At 46.1% G+C, this 16,868-nt stretch overlaps 1 protein-coding gene across 1 annotated transcript; it reads left to right on the forward strand.

Moving 5' to 3' along the window:
• The first annotated feature begins 1,517 nt into the window (after positions 1-1,517).
• Positions 1,518-7,749, forward strand: LOC112298968 (arylacetamide deacetylase-like 3). Its single transcript, XM_053919773.1, has 4 exons — positions 1,518-1,685; positions 2,903-3,119; positions 4,666-4,729; positions 6,975-7,749. Exons 1-4 carry the CDS (start codon positions 1,518-1,520, stop codon positions 7,747-7,749), a joined length of 1,224 nt encoding a protein of 407 aa, XP_053775748.1.
• Positions 7,750-16,868: the final 9,119 nt, after the last annotated feature.

Genomic DNA, 16,868 nt, shown 5'->3' on the forward strand with positions numbered 1-16,868 from the left:
AAGAGGAAGATGAGGGTAAGCGTTGGGAGGATCCTATTCTTGGACAGTCCCCAGCTTTGGCTAGAATCTCTGGACCAGGACACACATAAAAGTCAATGTTACTTAGGTCTACATGTCCCGTGAAAACACAAGTTTCTCTTATGAAAGTCATAGGCAAAGTGTGGTCTAAGTTGGAAAACAAATCCTCTGGGACAAAGAGGAGACTCAGACTCCTTTACCTTTGGTTAGAGAAATGTCCCAGCACTGGTGAGTGGGTGGGGAGGGGACATGGATTCAGAACCCGCAACATTTGGGTTCCAGGAGGATGCTGCAACCAACTGAGCCACATGAACCGGCCAAAAGAGTGCAAGTAACTTGCTCATGTCCAGACCGCTGCCATTTGGCAGAGGCAGGATTCAATCCCAGGTCTCACTAACTCAGGGTTTTTCACCCTGAGCAGTGTTGACATGCCAAAGCAGATACCTGCCTGTTGTAGGGGCTGTCTGTGCATTGTGGGATGCTTAGGAACATCCCTGGCACCTACCCTGGAGACGCCAGTGCCAGCTCCCCTGCCTCACCACTGTGACAACCAAAAATGTCTCCAGACATTGCCAGATGGCTGCAGGAGGGTAACATCCTCCCGTGTGAGACCAAAGGTTCTGACCTGGGAGTGGGGGGTAGGAGAGATGTCCTCATCACTACTGTGGACCTGGGACTTTGCCATTATGAGGGAGGATGTCGAACACTGACAGCAATCTCTGGCCTGACCTGGAAAGATGGTGAGCTCATTTTTTTCCTACTTTATAATGAAAAGGACAGTGTTATTCATTCATTTTGACATTCAGTAGACATATGCTAAGCACCTGCTAAGTATCAAACCCCGATCTTGCCCCAGGGGATAAAGCAAAGAAGAAAACAAAAATTCCTGTCTCCAGTGAAGGTTTATACTGTAAAAAATTAACAAACAAATGAAGTAGGTGTTATGTCAAGTGGTAGAAAAAGCCACAAAGACAACGTAAGCAGGTGCGTGTGTGAGTGGACAGTGGGGGGTGGCATTCGAATGTGGGCAGGGAGTTACAATTTAAATAACGTTACAGGGATGGCCTCATTCAGAAGGTGTCATGTCAGCAGAGCCCAGCAGTAGGGGAGAGGTTGAGCTCAGCTGCCATCAAGGGAAGATGTTGCACAGGCCACAGTAAATGCAAATGCCCTGGGTTCTCCTCAGGAGACTCAGGAATAACAAGTGTGGTCACAGTGGAATAGGGCATCAGAAGTCAGGGGGAGGGATTGTGTTTTGATCCCCCAGGTGACTTTGTCAAGGCTGGGTCAGATTGCAGGGGCCCCTTTCTCCTGTCTGTAGGCCTGTTAGAATCATGTGTGTGACTCACCTGGGCTGGGCCCATTCCTTGGCAGATGAGGAGGTGGGGAAGGCTGGTTGTGATATAAGTGTCAGGGTTCTGCCAGCTCAAAAGCCTGTGCTAAGTGTGGTGAGCGGAACCCAGCTTCTTTGTGGCCCTCTGTGTGGTGGAAAGAGCGCCATGGGGGTCCTTCTGCTGATCCTCCTCGGGGCAGCCTGTGTGTTCTCCGTGGGGGTGGGGCTGTGGGTCTTCTGCAGCCACTTCTTCACTACAGATATCCCTGCAGCCATCAGCCACCCTGTGAGACTGCGTGTTTTGTACTACCTCTTCCAGCTGCTTGTGACCTGGGTGAGCTGTGTGTTTTCTCTGTTCCCTCATGGTGAGGGTTAAGGGGAGAGTGGGGAGAACATACCAGAAGCTTCTAGTTGAATGAACACTAATATCACGGCAGTAGAGGATGACAGTACATTGTCAAACCTGAATAATTCCTATTAGGTAGCTTGTGATCCTCAACCTCTTGTCAGGTTTATCAAGCTGAATGGGCTGATAGCCACAAACTTCAAAGAATGATTTCTATTAAAAAAAAAAAAAAAAGCTGGCTCCCTCCTTGGCTCCACCTCCTGATTTCCCTCATTCACAAAACTTGCCAGGTAGGGAAGCCATGAAGACAGGAAGGAATTATTCTGAATCTTTGGGTCCCCATTTCTATCTCCTGGCCAATGGCAAAACTGAGAGACACGCTCGCGAGTCCATGAAGTAGTACTATGAGCAAAACTGCAGAACGTGACTTTAAAGTAGATATTCGTTGGTTTGGAGGGATGGAAGCTGTTTCTGTCAGTAGTCACATTCTACCTGTTGTTCTTGGTGGGCGTGATTTCATGAAACCCCTGTGAATGGGTGGTGGTGAGGATCACGCCAAGGTTGGCAATTAGGATTTACTGTGCTGCTCCAGAGGGCTGGCAGAAACGGCACAGAGAAAATACGTTCTACCCGTCTCTTATGTAATGAGAACTGATTGCAAATGCCAGTCCTCCTGCTCCATGGAGAGGAACCCCGGAGAAGAAGGGTTCTTCCCACCGAGCTCAGAGTTCCAGGAGCTGATGGTTGGCTCCTGTACTCTTCCTGCCCTTGACATTCATAGTCTGCACTGTGGTTTCACATACATAGTGACTCAGTTTCCTCATCGAGAAAGTGGGGGGATATAACAGTCCCCAATTCCTGGTATTTGTGGGGAGGCAGTGAGTTGAGTGTGTGTTTCAGGGCCTGACACAGAGTAAGCTCTCCATAAACATCACTTATTCCAATGTGTTGATTTGTTTTTTTCTACAAAGATGTGTTGGAGGTCATTCCAGGCACAGGGTCCTTCAGGGGTGGCCAGAAACCTGGTTTGTAGGGCTGGGGTCTGTGGGTTGGGGAGAGGGGTTTGACCCCGCTGGTGCTGGGGCAGGGGGGGCTGGGATTTCCTGCAGGTGGGATGGGTTCAGCCATCTGCAGAAGGCACCCATGGCACAAAGCAGGGGATGCTGACATCCTTCCCATTGCATTTCCTCTTCTCTCACCAACAGGGGACGATTCTTGAGAAACTGGGAATCTGCTCTATGCCCCAATTTGTCTCATTCATACATGACCTACCGCCAGTCAAGCAGGACCCAGACCTGGTGGTGAAGGACCTCCGCTTTGGCACTATCCCGGTGAAGGTGTACCAGCCCAAGGTGTCCTCCTGCACTCCCCGGCGGGGTGTCCTGTACTTCCACGGTGGTGGGGCCATCATAGGGAGCCTGAGTAAGAGTCCTTCCCTTTCACCTGGCCCGTAGTGTGACAGCCTCAGAGCAGGATGAGTGCAGTCACTTCTGTCATTTTCTGGGCATCTAAAAGCTGCCATTATGACCAGGGAACACCAGGACCCTTAGCGGGTCCCAGAGTGCTCAGGTGGCCAAGATGTGGCAGGTTCTGATCTCTGTCTGGAAGTAAGGAGGTGTGTATGGACTATCTGTGTGCATCTGTGCAGACGTCTGTGCAGGTTTGCTCACAGTGTGAGAGTAGGTGTCTGTATACACCTTTCCTAAGCCCAAGTGCTGTAAAGCTAAGAAGCAATTATCATAGGAGACGCCTTGCCAATGGATGCTCTAAATAAGCCAGGATAAAGCCCAGATACTCGGAGACCCAGATCAGGGCTCTGGGGCTGGATGCTGCAGGTGATTTCGGGAGGTGTGTTGGGAGGCAGATTGGGACTCCCTGTTTTGTCCTGCCAGGGCTGGTGCGGGGGGGTGGGGCACTGCTTCTATAAGGGCTCCCTCCTGAACAAACCCTGAAGGCTATTTTCCCTTTTCACATTCTTCTTCCTCTTCCTCTTCTTTTTCAGTGTTCTTGTTCTTCTTCATCTTCTCTTTTTGATAAAAGTGAAGATGCTCTTTGGACTTCCTTGGTTAGCCTAAAACAGGTACATATGTAAGTGTTCAGTAAAAGCAAAGCAGCCCTACACACACTTTCAAAAAGCTGGAGAAACCTGTCAATGTGTATGAAATTCATGGAACATGAAATTCACCATTTGAAAGTGCACGGATCAGTGGCATTTAGTATCTTCACAATGTTGTGTGACTACTGAGTTGGAAATAAGGATTTTTTCAAAATGAAAATAACTAAAACACATCATTTGGTTTCACATCAGGTATTGCTTAGAGACAAACCTGGTATAAACACACAGGAGGACCAAAGATTTGAGAAAAATTAATGAGAGAAGAAAACTCACAATTGAGATCATTTTAGTTTCCTCATTCCTCACCCCCAGCTGCAGGAATTAGGGGGAAAATGTCTTTGCAGTGCTTTCTAGTCTGTGGAATGCCAGGATCAATGGTGGTAGCCTTTGAGAATAGGGAGTTTGATGCAACCCTGTCTAGGGTATGGTCTGCATAATAAATGACAATAACAGCGATGTTTATTAATGAGTATTTACTGATGTTAGTATTTACCTGGCAGGCACGGGGGAAGCCCCTTACCTGCATTATCTCATTGTCCTGCCCCATGATCATCATTATCCCCATTTCACAGATGAGAAAATCAAGCCTCAGGGAGAGAAGGGATGTTCCCCACACTACTTCAGCTCAGGTGAAGAGGAGGCAATGTAGAGATTCGAACTTGGGTCTGAATCTGAGTTCACACATGGAACCGCTGAACTGTATGGCCCAACAGCTTCTCAGATGCTGTGAACCAATAGTCACCACACGAGAACTCTGTCCGTGGTAGTTGACAGAGAAAAGGGACAGCCAGTGATAGGCAAAGGAAGCCCACTAAGCCTTCCTAGTCAATTTGAAAACCTTTTCTTTTCTAGAAACCCACCATGAGATATGCTGTCGTTTGTCCAAAGAGAGTGACTCGGTGGTTGTAGCTGTTGGGTGAGTAAAGGGGAGGGTGGAGAGGGCAGGGAAGCCAGGCTAAGTCCTGGCATGATGTGGTGGGAGTTGGGAACTTGGGCTGGCAGGGAGTCAGAGGGACAGGGGGAGCAGGGCAGCCAGCAAGGAGGAGAGGAAGGAAGGGGGAGAGACACAGAGGCAGAGCATGGGCACTCCTTGTGGGCAGCCCGTGAGTATGTTTCGATGGGGCATTGTATGCCTGGCATCATTTGGAAGCTGGCTGGGGAGTGGGCTCAGTTAAGCAGATCAGTTGCTGAGCTTCACAGCACAGCTCTTGTGGGTGGGATGTTCTTTGTTGGGCAGAACAGCTCTGCACAGTCTGCACACTTAGCCCCTCCTTCCACTACATGCCCATGATGCCCTGTGTCGGCACCAGCACAACTGCAAACACTGTCGTCACGTCATTTCCAAGTGGTGTCAGGAGGGAGGGCCGCCCTGGTCAGATTCATCTAAGGAAGTGAGAAAACATGGAGGAACCACTGTCTGTCCTAACTGATCTGGGGGAGTCACTCAGTGGCCTGGAGAGGCAAAGAGGGCTGGCGGACATGGAGCAGGAGAGACCTGGCGGCCCCTCCCTGGGCCTCCACATCAGGACACCTGGACATATATATGAGGAGCAGTTACTGCAGTGGAGTGGCCTTGCCCTCTGCCTGACACATGGTCACACTGGGGGAGGGTGGCTCCTGCTGATCGCGCTTTTCCTGCAGGTCTGTTTAAGTGCACATACCGGGAAGAAATATCAGTCACCAGCATCTTGGTGAGGCTACATTTCCCAGCTTTCCTGTCTTGCAGCCTGTAGATTAGAGTAAAAAATACAGAAGGTATTCCTGGATGAGGCAAGAGACCAGAGAAGGGCCTCACTTTACAGTTCTTGGCCCCAAACCATTTATTTGGCTGGTTGGAAATCTTGATTCAGTTTTTGGCCCTACACGTCTTATTCTGGCTGTGCTGAAGCAAATGGTCATCAGTAGACTATACCAGCAGATATCTTCAAGAACGTTATCTTGTGACTCCAAAGTAGACAGGGATCAGGAGTTCAGCATGGCATCCCACGTAGCTAAGAATATGGAACATCTGATGGAAATGGGTGGCAGAAGCCTTGTGGACCCCAAAGCATGTTTCCGTTTTTTCTCACTTGGTGACATGTTTTATTGATTTTAGAGAAGAGGAAGGGAGAGATGAGAAAATCATCTATGTGAGAGAGAAACATTGATGTGAGAGAGAAACACTGATGTGGTGTCTCCCATGAGCTCCCCGACCAGGATGATGCTCCAATGAAGTCAGTTACCTGGCAGCCAAAACCCCACTTTTTAGAATGCAGCATTTGAAATGGTAAAGTTTTTGCAAAAACCCAGATTTCTGGACTCTTTTGAAAAATGGATAGTTCTGGCAATGCCAGGCTGGCACACCTGCCGGATAGCCAAGTGAGTGGGAAACCCTGGGATCGAGTAGGGTGGCTGATCTTGTGGTGACCCATGTGTTGTCTTCTGGCCCTTAGTAGTACTTAAAAAATATACATATGTTGGATGTTATTTATGTATTTATTTTTAGAGCTCAGGGAAGGGAGGGATGAAGAAAGGGAGAGAATCGTCTGTGTGAGAGAAATACATCCATCAGTGGCCTGTCACATATGCCCTGACCAGGGCCTGAACCCACAACTCAGACATGTAGCCTGACTGGGAGTCAAACTGGCTACCTTTTGCTTTGCAGGATGACTTCCAAGCAACTGAGCCATCGAGTCAGGGCACATTTGGTGGTATTTTAGTCTCCAAGAGGGGAGGGCACAACACCTGTGAGAATGGCAGCAGTATTTAAAATCTAAACCCAGACCACCCAGGGCTTGCTAATCAAATAATCCCAAAAGTATGGAACAGGTGTGAGTCAGGGCAGCACCATCAGGGAGGTTCAGAAGGATGTGGCTTCTGCTGCTGCCGGCTAAGTTCTTGACCAATCATAGGTGGATGACAGGGCTCTGGTGATCACAGCCTGTCCCCCAAATTGGCATTGAGGCAGTAGACATAGCAGCTGCCCCCTCCCGAGGCCATGTGCCAGGCACTGAGGACTTTACTTCCATCTGCTCTTTTAAGCCCTAGACCTTAACTCTACCTGCTCAGGCTTCAGAAAGAGAAGCTAATGGAAGAAATTTGGGCTCAAGAATGCGAGACATAGGCATCTTGGTCTCTGCCAGGGTGATGAGTGTAGACCATGTTCCTTGATTCCTTTTCAGATACCGCAAGGCGCCACAGCATAGGTTTCCGACGCTGATAAGAGACTGCCTCGTGGCCAGCATCCACTTCCTGAAGACCCTGGATGTGTATGGGGTGGACCCAGCCCGGGTTGTACTCTGTGGTGACAGTGCTGGAGGGGGGATGGCTGTGGTAGTGTGTCAAAAACTTATGGACTGGTCTGATCTCCCCAAGATCCGAGCTCAGCTCCTGGTCTATCCTGCTCTTCAAATGGTGAATTTCCAACTCCCGTCCTACCAGCAGAATGCAAACGTCCCACTGCTCAGCAAGAATTTTGCCTTCCGCTGTTTATGTTATTACATGGACGTCCACCCCTCTTGGGAAAGTGTGCTCATGAAAGGTGACCACTTGCCTGCTGAAGTGTGGGAGAAGTACAGAAAGTGGCTCGGCCCGGAAAACATCCCAGAGAGATTTAAGAAGAGGGGCTACCGGGAAGTACCCCATGTGCCCCATAATGAGGATGCTTACCTGGAGACATACCACAGTCTGGATTTGATGAACACGCCCCTGATTGCAGAAGATGAAGTAGTGTCTCGGCTCCCAGAAGCTTGCATTGTGAGCTGTGAGAATGACCTTTTCCGGGATGATGCGCTGCTGTACAAGAAGAGGCTGGAGGACCTGGGAGTCCCCGTGACTTGGCACCACATGGAGGACGGTTTTCATGGAGTGCTCAACACGCTTGGTGTGTTCTACTTTCAGTTCCCCTGCTCCACGCGGATTCTAAGTGCCATGGTTCATTTTCTAAAGGGGTTGTGATCATCTTTCCTTCCCATTGGAGCTATGAGAGTGTGGGTCCCACCATCATCCAGTTCCCTAGGGGCTCTCTGTTGCTGATGCAGGTGATGGTGGGTGGGGCAAGGGAGGGTGTGGAGACCACCATCTTTTTCTTGCTCCAGGTCTAGAATCACAGAATGCATGATTCTCTGATGTCTGGAGGGAGAGCAGTAGGTCAGATAGGTGTGGTGAGGGAAGGTGGAGCTGTCTGTCTCTGTAAACCACTGGGAAAATTGGAGCAGATGCTCTCTACTGGCCATTTGGAAGAGAGTGAATGAGAATGTAAGAGTTGCCCACAGCCTCCATGAGGTGGAGTTCAGACAGCCCTGGCTGATCCGGGCTGTGGGCAACAGGAGCATCCACTTGGCTGGCCTTGGACACACCCAGGGGCACCATGTGCAGTCTCATGGGCCCTCTCCAATCTGGCCAGGAGGGCGTGGCTCTGATGCTCTAGACTGCTGGGTGGAGGTGGAGCAACTGGCCCCACTCTCCTCCTCCCGGTACAGGGTGACACTTTCCCTGCTGTTCCTCTGCAGTTCAGAGTCTCATCTGCCTGAGCTGGGAGATTTAGCACTGAACAGACAAGTTTCCTTGGTGGTGGGCCACTAGCAACAGATGAAGACAGCCAGAGCCACCTGACGGGGGGAGCCCTGAGGCTCTTGGAGTCAAAGTGTCAGAAGAGGGGGATTGGAAAGGTGTGTGTCCTGAGTCTGAGACCCATGAAGACAGAGTCTGACCCAACTCCACCATGTCTACAGTGAGAAATTGAGGGAGGGCCAAGAGAAATCAAAGATGAGTAGCAAGGACTATTTCTGTTTTCAGACACAGAACCAACTCAAAGTGACCTAAATGAGAGAGAACATTTTGGCCAGTGGAATCAATGAGAATTGGTGTGACGCAGGCACTCAGACAATGCCATCAGCTACCTTGTTGCCTTTCCTCTATTCTGTGCTTCTCTCTGTTTCCTTTCTCTTGTGCACAGGGCGGCCCTGACCACCTCCATACTTACATTGTCCTAGGGTCATTACTATGGATTTGCCTCATTCTCAGTGGTCCCAGCATAAACTGCATTACAACTCTGTGGCTCTCTGAGGGGCTTTCTTAATGGTGGAGCCAGGTGCTACCACCAAGGGAATGGAATGTTCTGACTGACCAGATACAGGTCCCATGCCATCTCTGGAGTGGAAGGTGGGGTCAGCTCCCCCTGGCCCTTGCAGTGAGTAGAGGGAGGGCGGGACTACATCTCTCACATCAACATTTAGTCTACTGGTTAGATGTCAACTCTCACTGTACTACTGAAGCTGAAGTGCATCCTGAGTGAAAGTGTGTGGACGTTTTACTTCCTTTGTATGAGTGTAATGAAACTGCACATTCAATCAAAACAGCGTCGGGATGTCACTTCTCCGAAGGTGGAACTCAGACGGTGAGGGAGCTCCTTGCCGACCCCATGTGGGGAGGCTTCTGCCTCCTCATTCAGCCGTTCTTATTCTGTATAGTCTTTATTTGAAACACCGTTCATGGGTCCCTTAGCACACTCATGTGTTCCTTACACGAATTCTACAAAGTGGGCATCCTTAACCCCATTTTACAGATGTGGAAACTTAAGCCCAGAGACATTAATAACACTTCCTGTCTCTTTCCTGTGTGGCTCAAGGCCAGCTGAATAACTAATTTGTCCAGGGCCACCTGGTGGCCCAGGTGCTGGGCATTGTAACCCTGATTTGTCTAAGAGCAGCCCCTTTGTTTGTGCCCCAGGGCCCGTTAGCTCTTTTCTTTCCCATTATTCAAAATTAAAATGAAAGACATGACTGAGCCACAAAACCTTATGTGTATCATTTTCCATCCAGGTTGGCATCCACTACTGTCTCAGTCAGGTTGACAGAGTCAAGCATTGTGACATATGGTTTCCCTTGTTGACTTGACTATAGCTTTCTCTCAATGTGAGTGACTGTGGAGTTACTAACTGTAGGTCTCCCCAGGAATGCACAGCTGAGGTGCCCAGCTAATACAGGTCAGGGGAGATGGACACCCACACACTTTCCGACCCAGACACTGTGGAAGTGTTTTCTCAGAAAATTTCCAGGACTTCCCTACAAAGATCTGCCAGTTAGCCCGGGGCAAGTGCCATAAGATGAAGGGCAATGCATTGCATCGCAAATTGCTGTCTTTGGTCATTAGTAGGCAATGGAGAAGAAGGTTGGAGGGCGAAGTTGAAAAATGGGCAAAATTAGTCTTTGCTGATCTTCCCCCCTGGTTCCCTTTCAGTATCAACCCCACCCAGGACCTCCCTGCCTTTCTGACCCCAAACCTTGTCTCCCTCCCCCCCGCCCGGTACTCTCTGCTCCAGAGTGACTGTGTGCTGTCTCTTCTTGTCCCTAGGCTAGTATAGGCTAGTAGAGGTTAGCATCTGCTGCAGTAACAAATCGCCCCACAGTCTCAGTGTTGTGACAGCCAGGGTCTATTGCTTGTTCACGTTAAACATTACTTGGCCTTCACTGGTTGGCAGCAGCTCTGCACCACAGGTGTCTGCTCTAGGATCCAGGCTGAAGGGAGCGGCTTCTGTTTGAAACATTTCTAGTCTCATGGCGGAGGGAAAAAGAACATACGGGTCACACATGGGTTCCCCAAGCTTCTGCTTGGAAGTGAGGCTCATGGTTTCTGCTCACCTTGCATTGGCCAGAGCAAGTCACATGGCCAAGCCTGCTGCTGATGGGACAGAGAGGCATACTCCTCTCCAGAGAGGGCAGCATATATTTTTGGACAATATGACAGCTGCCACAATTTCAATCATATTTCCACATCCATTCTACCTTTTAAAAATTAATTTGAAATTATATAAGTGATACATAAATATAGTCTTTAAAATAAAACCTTCAAATGCTGGAGATAAGACAGAATCCCTTTTGATTATTCTCTTGCAACTCTATTCCCTTTTATCTGGAGGTATCCACTTTTCCTTTGTTTTGCGGGGGGTGGGTGGGTACTAGGGTCTTCCAATCCTTCAGAGCTTGTCCCTGTGCTTTTACATACACAGATATGTACTCAGAGAAAATATACACTATTCTTTTGTGGGATGACTTTGCCATATATCATTATACAAAAGAATAATAATTCTGTACATGCTGTGCCACTGGGTTTTTTCACTCAATGATGTCTCTTAGAAATCTAGCCTAGCAAACAATACAGGTTTCTCTTCCTCTTTCTTTTTAGCTACTGGATAGCATTCCGTGGTCTGGCTACATTACAGTTCTTAGCCATTTCCTTCTGGTGGACATATTTGGTCTCTTTCCAGTTTTTTGAAAATAAGTCTGTAAAGTCCACAGATGCCCCATTGTACACATGTGATTCTTTGTGGTAGAAGGGGATAGTGGCTGGATTCTCCCCAAACGCCCGTCCCGTTCCCTTTTTTCCAGCAGATCTCAACTGGGAGAGAAGTGGTTGGATCATAGCCACCAATCCCAAAAGCAGAAAGAAAATCGATTGGCTTGATAAATGACAGGGTGGGACCGAGTTGGCATGGCATGTCTATACTCTAGAAGGAAAAGCTCCTTAGCTCAAATGAACCTCTGTAAGAATCAGTGGAGGAGTCGGGGCAGGCTGCAATCTTACTGGGTGGTTGCCTCTGACATCCTTGCCTCCATCTAAAAAAGTTTGCTCTCCTGACCCCAGGGTGGCCAGAGCCTACTCTATCCCCTGGCCAGACCATCACTGTCCTAATATTGCAGCCAAGTGTCTCGTAAATTGTAGGATGTGGTTGAATTAGATAAGTCAGGGCCCAGGGTTCACTTGCAAAGCATTTCTTGTCTTTGTCAAAACCCTCAAGGGTCCATCTCTGTTGTTATGAAACAACTCCCTGTCTACATCATCATGGAAGGACAGATTACCTTTAATTTTAAGCTGAAAAGACCCATTCTGGGTTTGTTGCTGCTGTGTCACAAGGCTTCTCCCAGGAGGCAGAGGGATGAAGGACTGTGGTCTGGAGCCAATCAAAAGCCCAGCATTTACTTCACTTCCAGGCCCTCAGTTTTCTTGCCTTGAAATGGGGGCAATTATAGCGAATGCATGGGGGCGTTTTATTAAATCTTGACCCTTGAGTATCTGGTGAGGATAACAAGTTGCTTTTGTGTTCAGGAATCCTCTATTCAAAAAGAATCTAGAATGACTACCTCTGTGATGTTGCTGCCCCAATGTTCCGAATACACTCCTCTAATTCAGAGTAAGGAATGGATTCTATTACTAAAATAAACTAGGTTCAGACATATTGGGGAGAGAGGATCGAACATTTATTGACCCTATATATGTGTCAGGCATTTTACAAAATGCTTGATGGGTGACATCTCCCTGAATTCTCTTAATCTGATGAAGTATGCGATAGTTACTCCCAATTTATAGATGAAAAAAATCAAGGTGGAGTTGGCCAAGGACCTGGGTAAGAAGTGCAAATGGAAGTGGAAGCCAAGTGTGTCTGAGTTCCAAGTTTGCCACCCACCACCCTTCAGTTTCTTGTGCAATAACCCCAAACTGATTGGCCATCTCTAAGAAGCATTTCTAGGCCACACTGGACAAGAGGGAAATTAATTCCTCATTCACCTCTCAGGTTTCATTTTAGGCATCCCCTGCTCTGAGAAGCCTCCCTACCCCCAGAGGGGCCAGACCATCCTCCTGGGAATGCTCATGGTATTTGCTGTGGTTCCTCCAGCAGAGTGCTGGGCACACAGGAGTGTGAGCATTCAGTGACCGAAAAAGTCCACCCTTAAACTGGATTAAAGGGACCCTCGATTCCCAATGGCCATGGATAAGCAAGTGGCCATCATCTCTGGAGGAAGATAAAATCATCCTAAGCTTCCCATTATTTTTACAAATAATTTTTCAGATACTGGGCATGTGAAAAGAGAAGAGCTAGCAATGAAAGCCCACAGAAACAAGAGTAAAGAAAAGGAAAAATAGGAGCTACAGATGGTAAAATGGCTCTGTTCACTATGTCCAAGGTGATAAAATCCATATAAATATATTTCTAAATACAAATCTATATATTTATAATTCTATAAATTTTAAATTTGGAAGGCAACATTTGAAAAATTAGAAGGCAAAATGTGGTAGGTAATCTGAAAATTCAGAAGGTAAAAACAATTAAAATTTTGGAAGTATGAAAAGTGACATTATATATATATGAATATATATCATATATGAATATATATCATATATAAGTCAAACAGACATTCTGAAACTGAAGAACATAACACATCAAGTAAAACATTTAATGGATGAGTTTAATTTCACATTAGACACACTTGAGAGAGGATGTGGGAATTGGAATACAGGTCAGAAGAAACTATTCAGAATCACACAAAGAGACAAAAGGAGAGAAAATACAGAAAGGTGGGCAAGAGGCATGAAAATTCAGTGAGAAGCCATAGCAAATATGGAACTGGTGTCCCAAAAATAAAGGAGAAAGAAGGAAGAAGAAATATTTGAAATACAATGATGGAGAATTTCCAGAGGATTCCCAAACCTCCTTCAGGGAATGGGCAAGGTCAGACCTACTTTCTAAATAAAAACAGTTCTTTTTGTTTGTTTTTTTTGTTTGTTTAAAGTCAGTTTGTTTTTTGTTATTTAAAAGAAGTACAAAGTTAATTTAAGGAATTATAAATAAATATTAATATAAGCATCTGGCCAAGATGGAGGCATAGGTAGATAAACTTCACTTCCTCAGACAACCAAAAGAAGGACAAGAACCAATTTAAAAACAAAAAAACAAACACAACTGCCAGAAATTGAACTGTGTGGAAGTCTGACAACCAAGGAGTTAAAAAAGAAACATTCACCCAGACTCATAGGAGGGGTGGAGAGAGGCAACTGGGGCAGAGAGGACACATGACAAGGCAGTGGCTGGTGGGCCTGGTGATCCCACATTCATGTGCAGATAAACTAGGAGGAACAACTGGGGAGTGAGACAGACTGTGCACGCAACCCAGGGTTTCAGCAGGGGAGACTAAAGCCTCAAACCTCTGGCTGTAAAAATCCGTGGGGGTTGTGGTGGTGGGAGAAACTCCCAGTCCCATGGAGAGTCTGTTGGAGGGACCCACAGGGTCCTAGAATACACACAAACCCACTGACCTGGGAATCAGCACAGGAAAGGGGCAATTTGTTTGTGGGTAGCGGGGGTAGTGACTGAAAGTGGGGTGAGAGCTGAGCAAGCAACATTGTTCCCTCTCCGACCCCTCCCCTGCCCTGGCTCTGCCCCTTAGGCTCTGCCCCTAAGATACCTAAGGCTCTGCCCCTTACTGTGTAACAGATTAACAGGCACCTTGAGACAAAAAAATATGGCCCAAATGAAAGAACAGATCAAAGCTCCACAAAAAAATACAACTAAGCAATGAAGAGATAGCCAACCTATCAGATGCACAATTCAAAACACTGGTAATCAGGATTCTCACAGAAATGGTTAAGTATGGTACCAAAATAGAAGAAAATATGAAGGCTATTAAAAGTGAAATAAAGGAAAATGTACAGGGAACCAACAGTGATGGGAAGGATACTGGGACTCAGATCAACAGTGTGGACCAGAAGGAAGAAATAAACATTCAGCCAGAACAAAATGAAGCAATGAGAATTCAAAAAAATGAGGAGAGGCTTAGGAACCTCCGGGGCAACTTTAAACGTTCCAACATCCAAATCATAGGGGTGCCAGAAAGAGAAGAGGAAGAGCAAGAAATTGAAAACTTACTTGAAAACACAATGAAGGAGAACTTCCCTAATCTGGTAAAGGAAATAGACTTCTAGGAAGTCTAGGAAGCTCAGAGAGTCCCAAAGAAGTTGGACCCAAGGAAGCACACACCAAGGCACATCAAAATTACATTATCCAAGATGAAAAATAAGGAGAGAAGCTTAGAAGCAGCAAGAGAAAAGGACACAGTTCCCTACAAAGGAGTTCCCATAAGACTATCAGCTGATTTCTCAAAAGAAACCTTGTAGGCAAGAAGGAGCTGGAAAGAAATATTTGAAGTCATGAAATGAAAGGACCTACATCCAAGATGACCAACAAAGCTATCATTTAGAATGGGAGGGCAGATAAAGTTCTTCTCAGATAAGGCAAAGTTGAAGGAGTTCATCATCATCAAGCCCTTATTACACGAAATGTTAAAGGGGCTTATCTAAGAAAAAGAAGATGATCAAAACTATGAACAGTAAAATGACAACAAACTCACAACTATCAACAACTAAACCTAAAAAAACCCACAAAAAACAAAAAACAAACAAAGCAAACAACTAGAATAGGAACAGAATCACATAAATGGAGATCACATGGAGGGTTATTGGGAGGGAGGGGTGGAGGAACAGGTACAGGGAATAAGAAGCATAATTGGGAGGTACAGAATAGACAGGGGGAGGTTAAGACTAGTATAGGAAATGGAGAAGCCAAAGAACTTACATGTATGACCCACGGACATGAACCAAGGGGAGAGGAATGCTGGAGGAAAGAAGAGTACAGGGCAGAGGGGGATAAAGGGGAGAAAAAAGTGGGACAACTGTAATAATGTAATCAATAAAATATACTTAAAAATAAATATTGTTTAAATAGCATTATGTTTCAAGTGACAATATAATGGACTAGCCATTGAGTTTTTCCCCTTTTTGAAAATTAAATTTATTGGGGTAACTTTTGTTAATAAGATTATACAGGTTTCAAGTGTACAATTCTATGATACATCATTATCTGCATATTTCATTGTGTGCCTAGCACCCACACGACTAAGATCTTACTGGTCCTGGTTCACAGTGTTGAAGTTTGCACTGTTAGAACAAAAGCACTGGGGGTAAAACTGCCAGTGCCTGAGTGTGAGCGAAGGCAGTGCCATTAGCTGCACGAGCGGTAGTATCTCCACCGCCATACACTTGCAGTAAAATAAGAATAATGCCAGCTTTGCTTAATTTTTACATCTTCATCAAGGACGCTCTTTTTAAAAAATATTTAATTAATTTATTTTTAGAGTGAGTGGAAGGAAGGGAGAAAGAGAAGGAGAGAGCCGTTGATCTGTTGTCTCTCACCCACCCCAACTGGGCACCTAGCCAGCAATCGAACCAGCGACCTTTTGGTTTGCAGTCTGATGCTCAACCCACTGAGCCCCACCAGCCAGGGCAAAGACATTCTTATTAATTTTATTAAGTCTAGACCCTTGAGCAGATGTCTTTTTAATGTGCGGTGTGATGAAATGGGAAGAAGGGTGAGTAAGGCTCTGCCGTTGCACGCCCACATACAAGGTTTCTCTGGAGAATGAGCACAGTGTGTGTGACCGAGCTGTGAGCAAGGCTGGCTGGGATTCTTCTCAATTAAACACCATTTTTACTTGGAAGAATGACTGGCAGACAAACCATGATTATTCAAATTGGAATATTTGGCAGATACTTGCTCGAAAATGATTGAAGTATATCTTACAAACAGTACTTGTCAATGACAAAATTTTGAGCTTTCAAGCTAAAACGAGAATTTTGGAAAACTTGTACCCACCACTGCAAGCTTGTTGACTTCCTAACACTTAAATGCTTTTCAGATGAGATCAGTAGTGATGTTGACAAATGTGATATTTTTTTGATATTATATAATGAAATATGTCAACATGAGGAAGATCGGACAGGTCAATATACTAATATTTTTCAAATGGCCACCGTGATGTTACAAAACTATGATTGAGTGAAAGACTTATTTACAGCACGAGATCAACCAGGGTGTTTTGTAAGAGAGCTCAGACTTCTCGCTGAATAGTTTCAGATTCCACATTGCAACTAACCTTGAAGAAACCGCCACGTGTTGAGTGTTGGTGTAGTATCAAAGAATGTCCACAATTAACTGCAAAGGCTATTAAAATTCTTCTCCCTCTTCTAACTACATACCTATGTAGTAGTCGGTATTTTACTACTAAGTAGCGAGTAGAAGGTAGTGAGACTGGATTTTCCTTTTCAAACAAAACAACATATTACAACAGATGGAATTTTTTGTTACTTTAAAATTAATAAATAATACATTAATATTGATAAAGGCCCTTTGGGTCCTGAGTAATTTCTAAGAGACTTACTCCCTCTTTGCTTCAGTGTCTCCATCT

The sequence above is a fragment of the Desmodus rotundus genome, chromosome 3 (assembly GCF_022682495.2).
Source record: "Desmodus rotundus isolate HL8 chromosome 3, HLdesRot8A.1, whole genome shotgun sequence".
Lineage (NCBI taxonomy): Eukaryota > Metazoa > Chordata > Mammalia > Chiroptera > Phyllostomidae > Desmodus > Desmodus rotundus.

Excerpts from the sequence above, each read along its gene's own strand:
- LOC112298968 (XM_053919773.1), top strand. The coding sequence starts at position 1,518 with ATGGGGGTCCTTCTGCTGATCCTCCTCGGGGCAGCCTGTGTGTTCTCC. Across the intron at positions 1,686-2,902 it reads TCCAGCTGCTTGTGACCTGG|GGGACGATTCTTGAGAAACT; the intron begins GTGAGCTGTGTG and ends TCTCACCAACAG. Across the intron at positions 3,120-4,665 it reads GGCCATCATAGGGAGCCTGA|AAACCCACCATGAGATATGC; the intron begins GTAAGAGTCCTT and ends TTTCTTTTCTAG.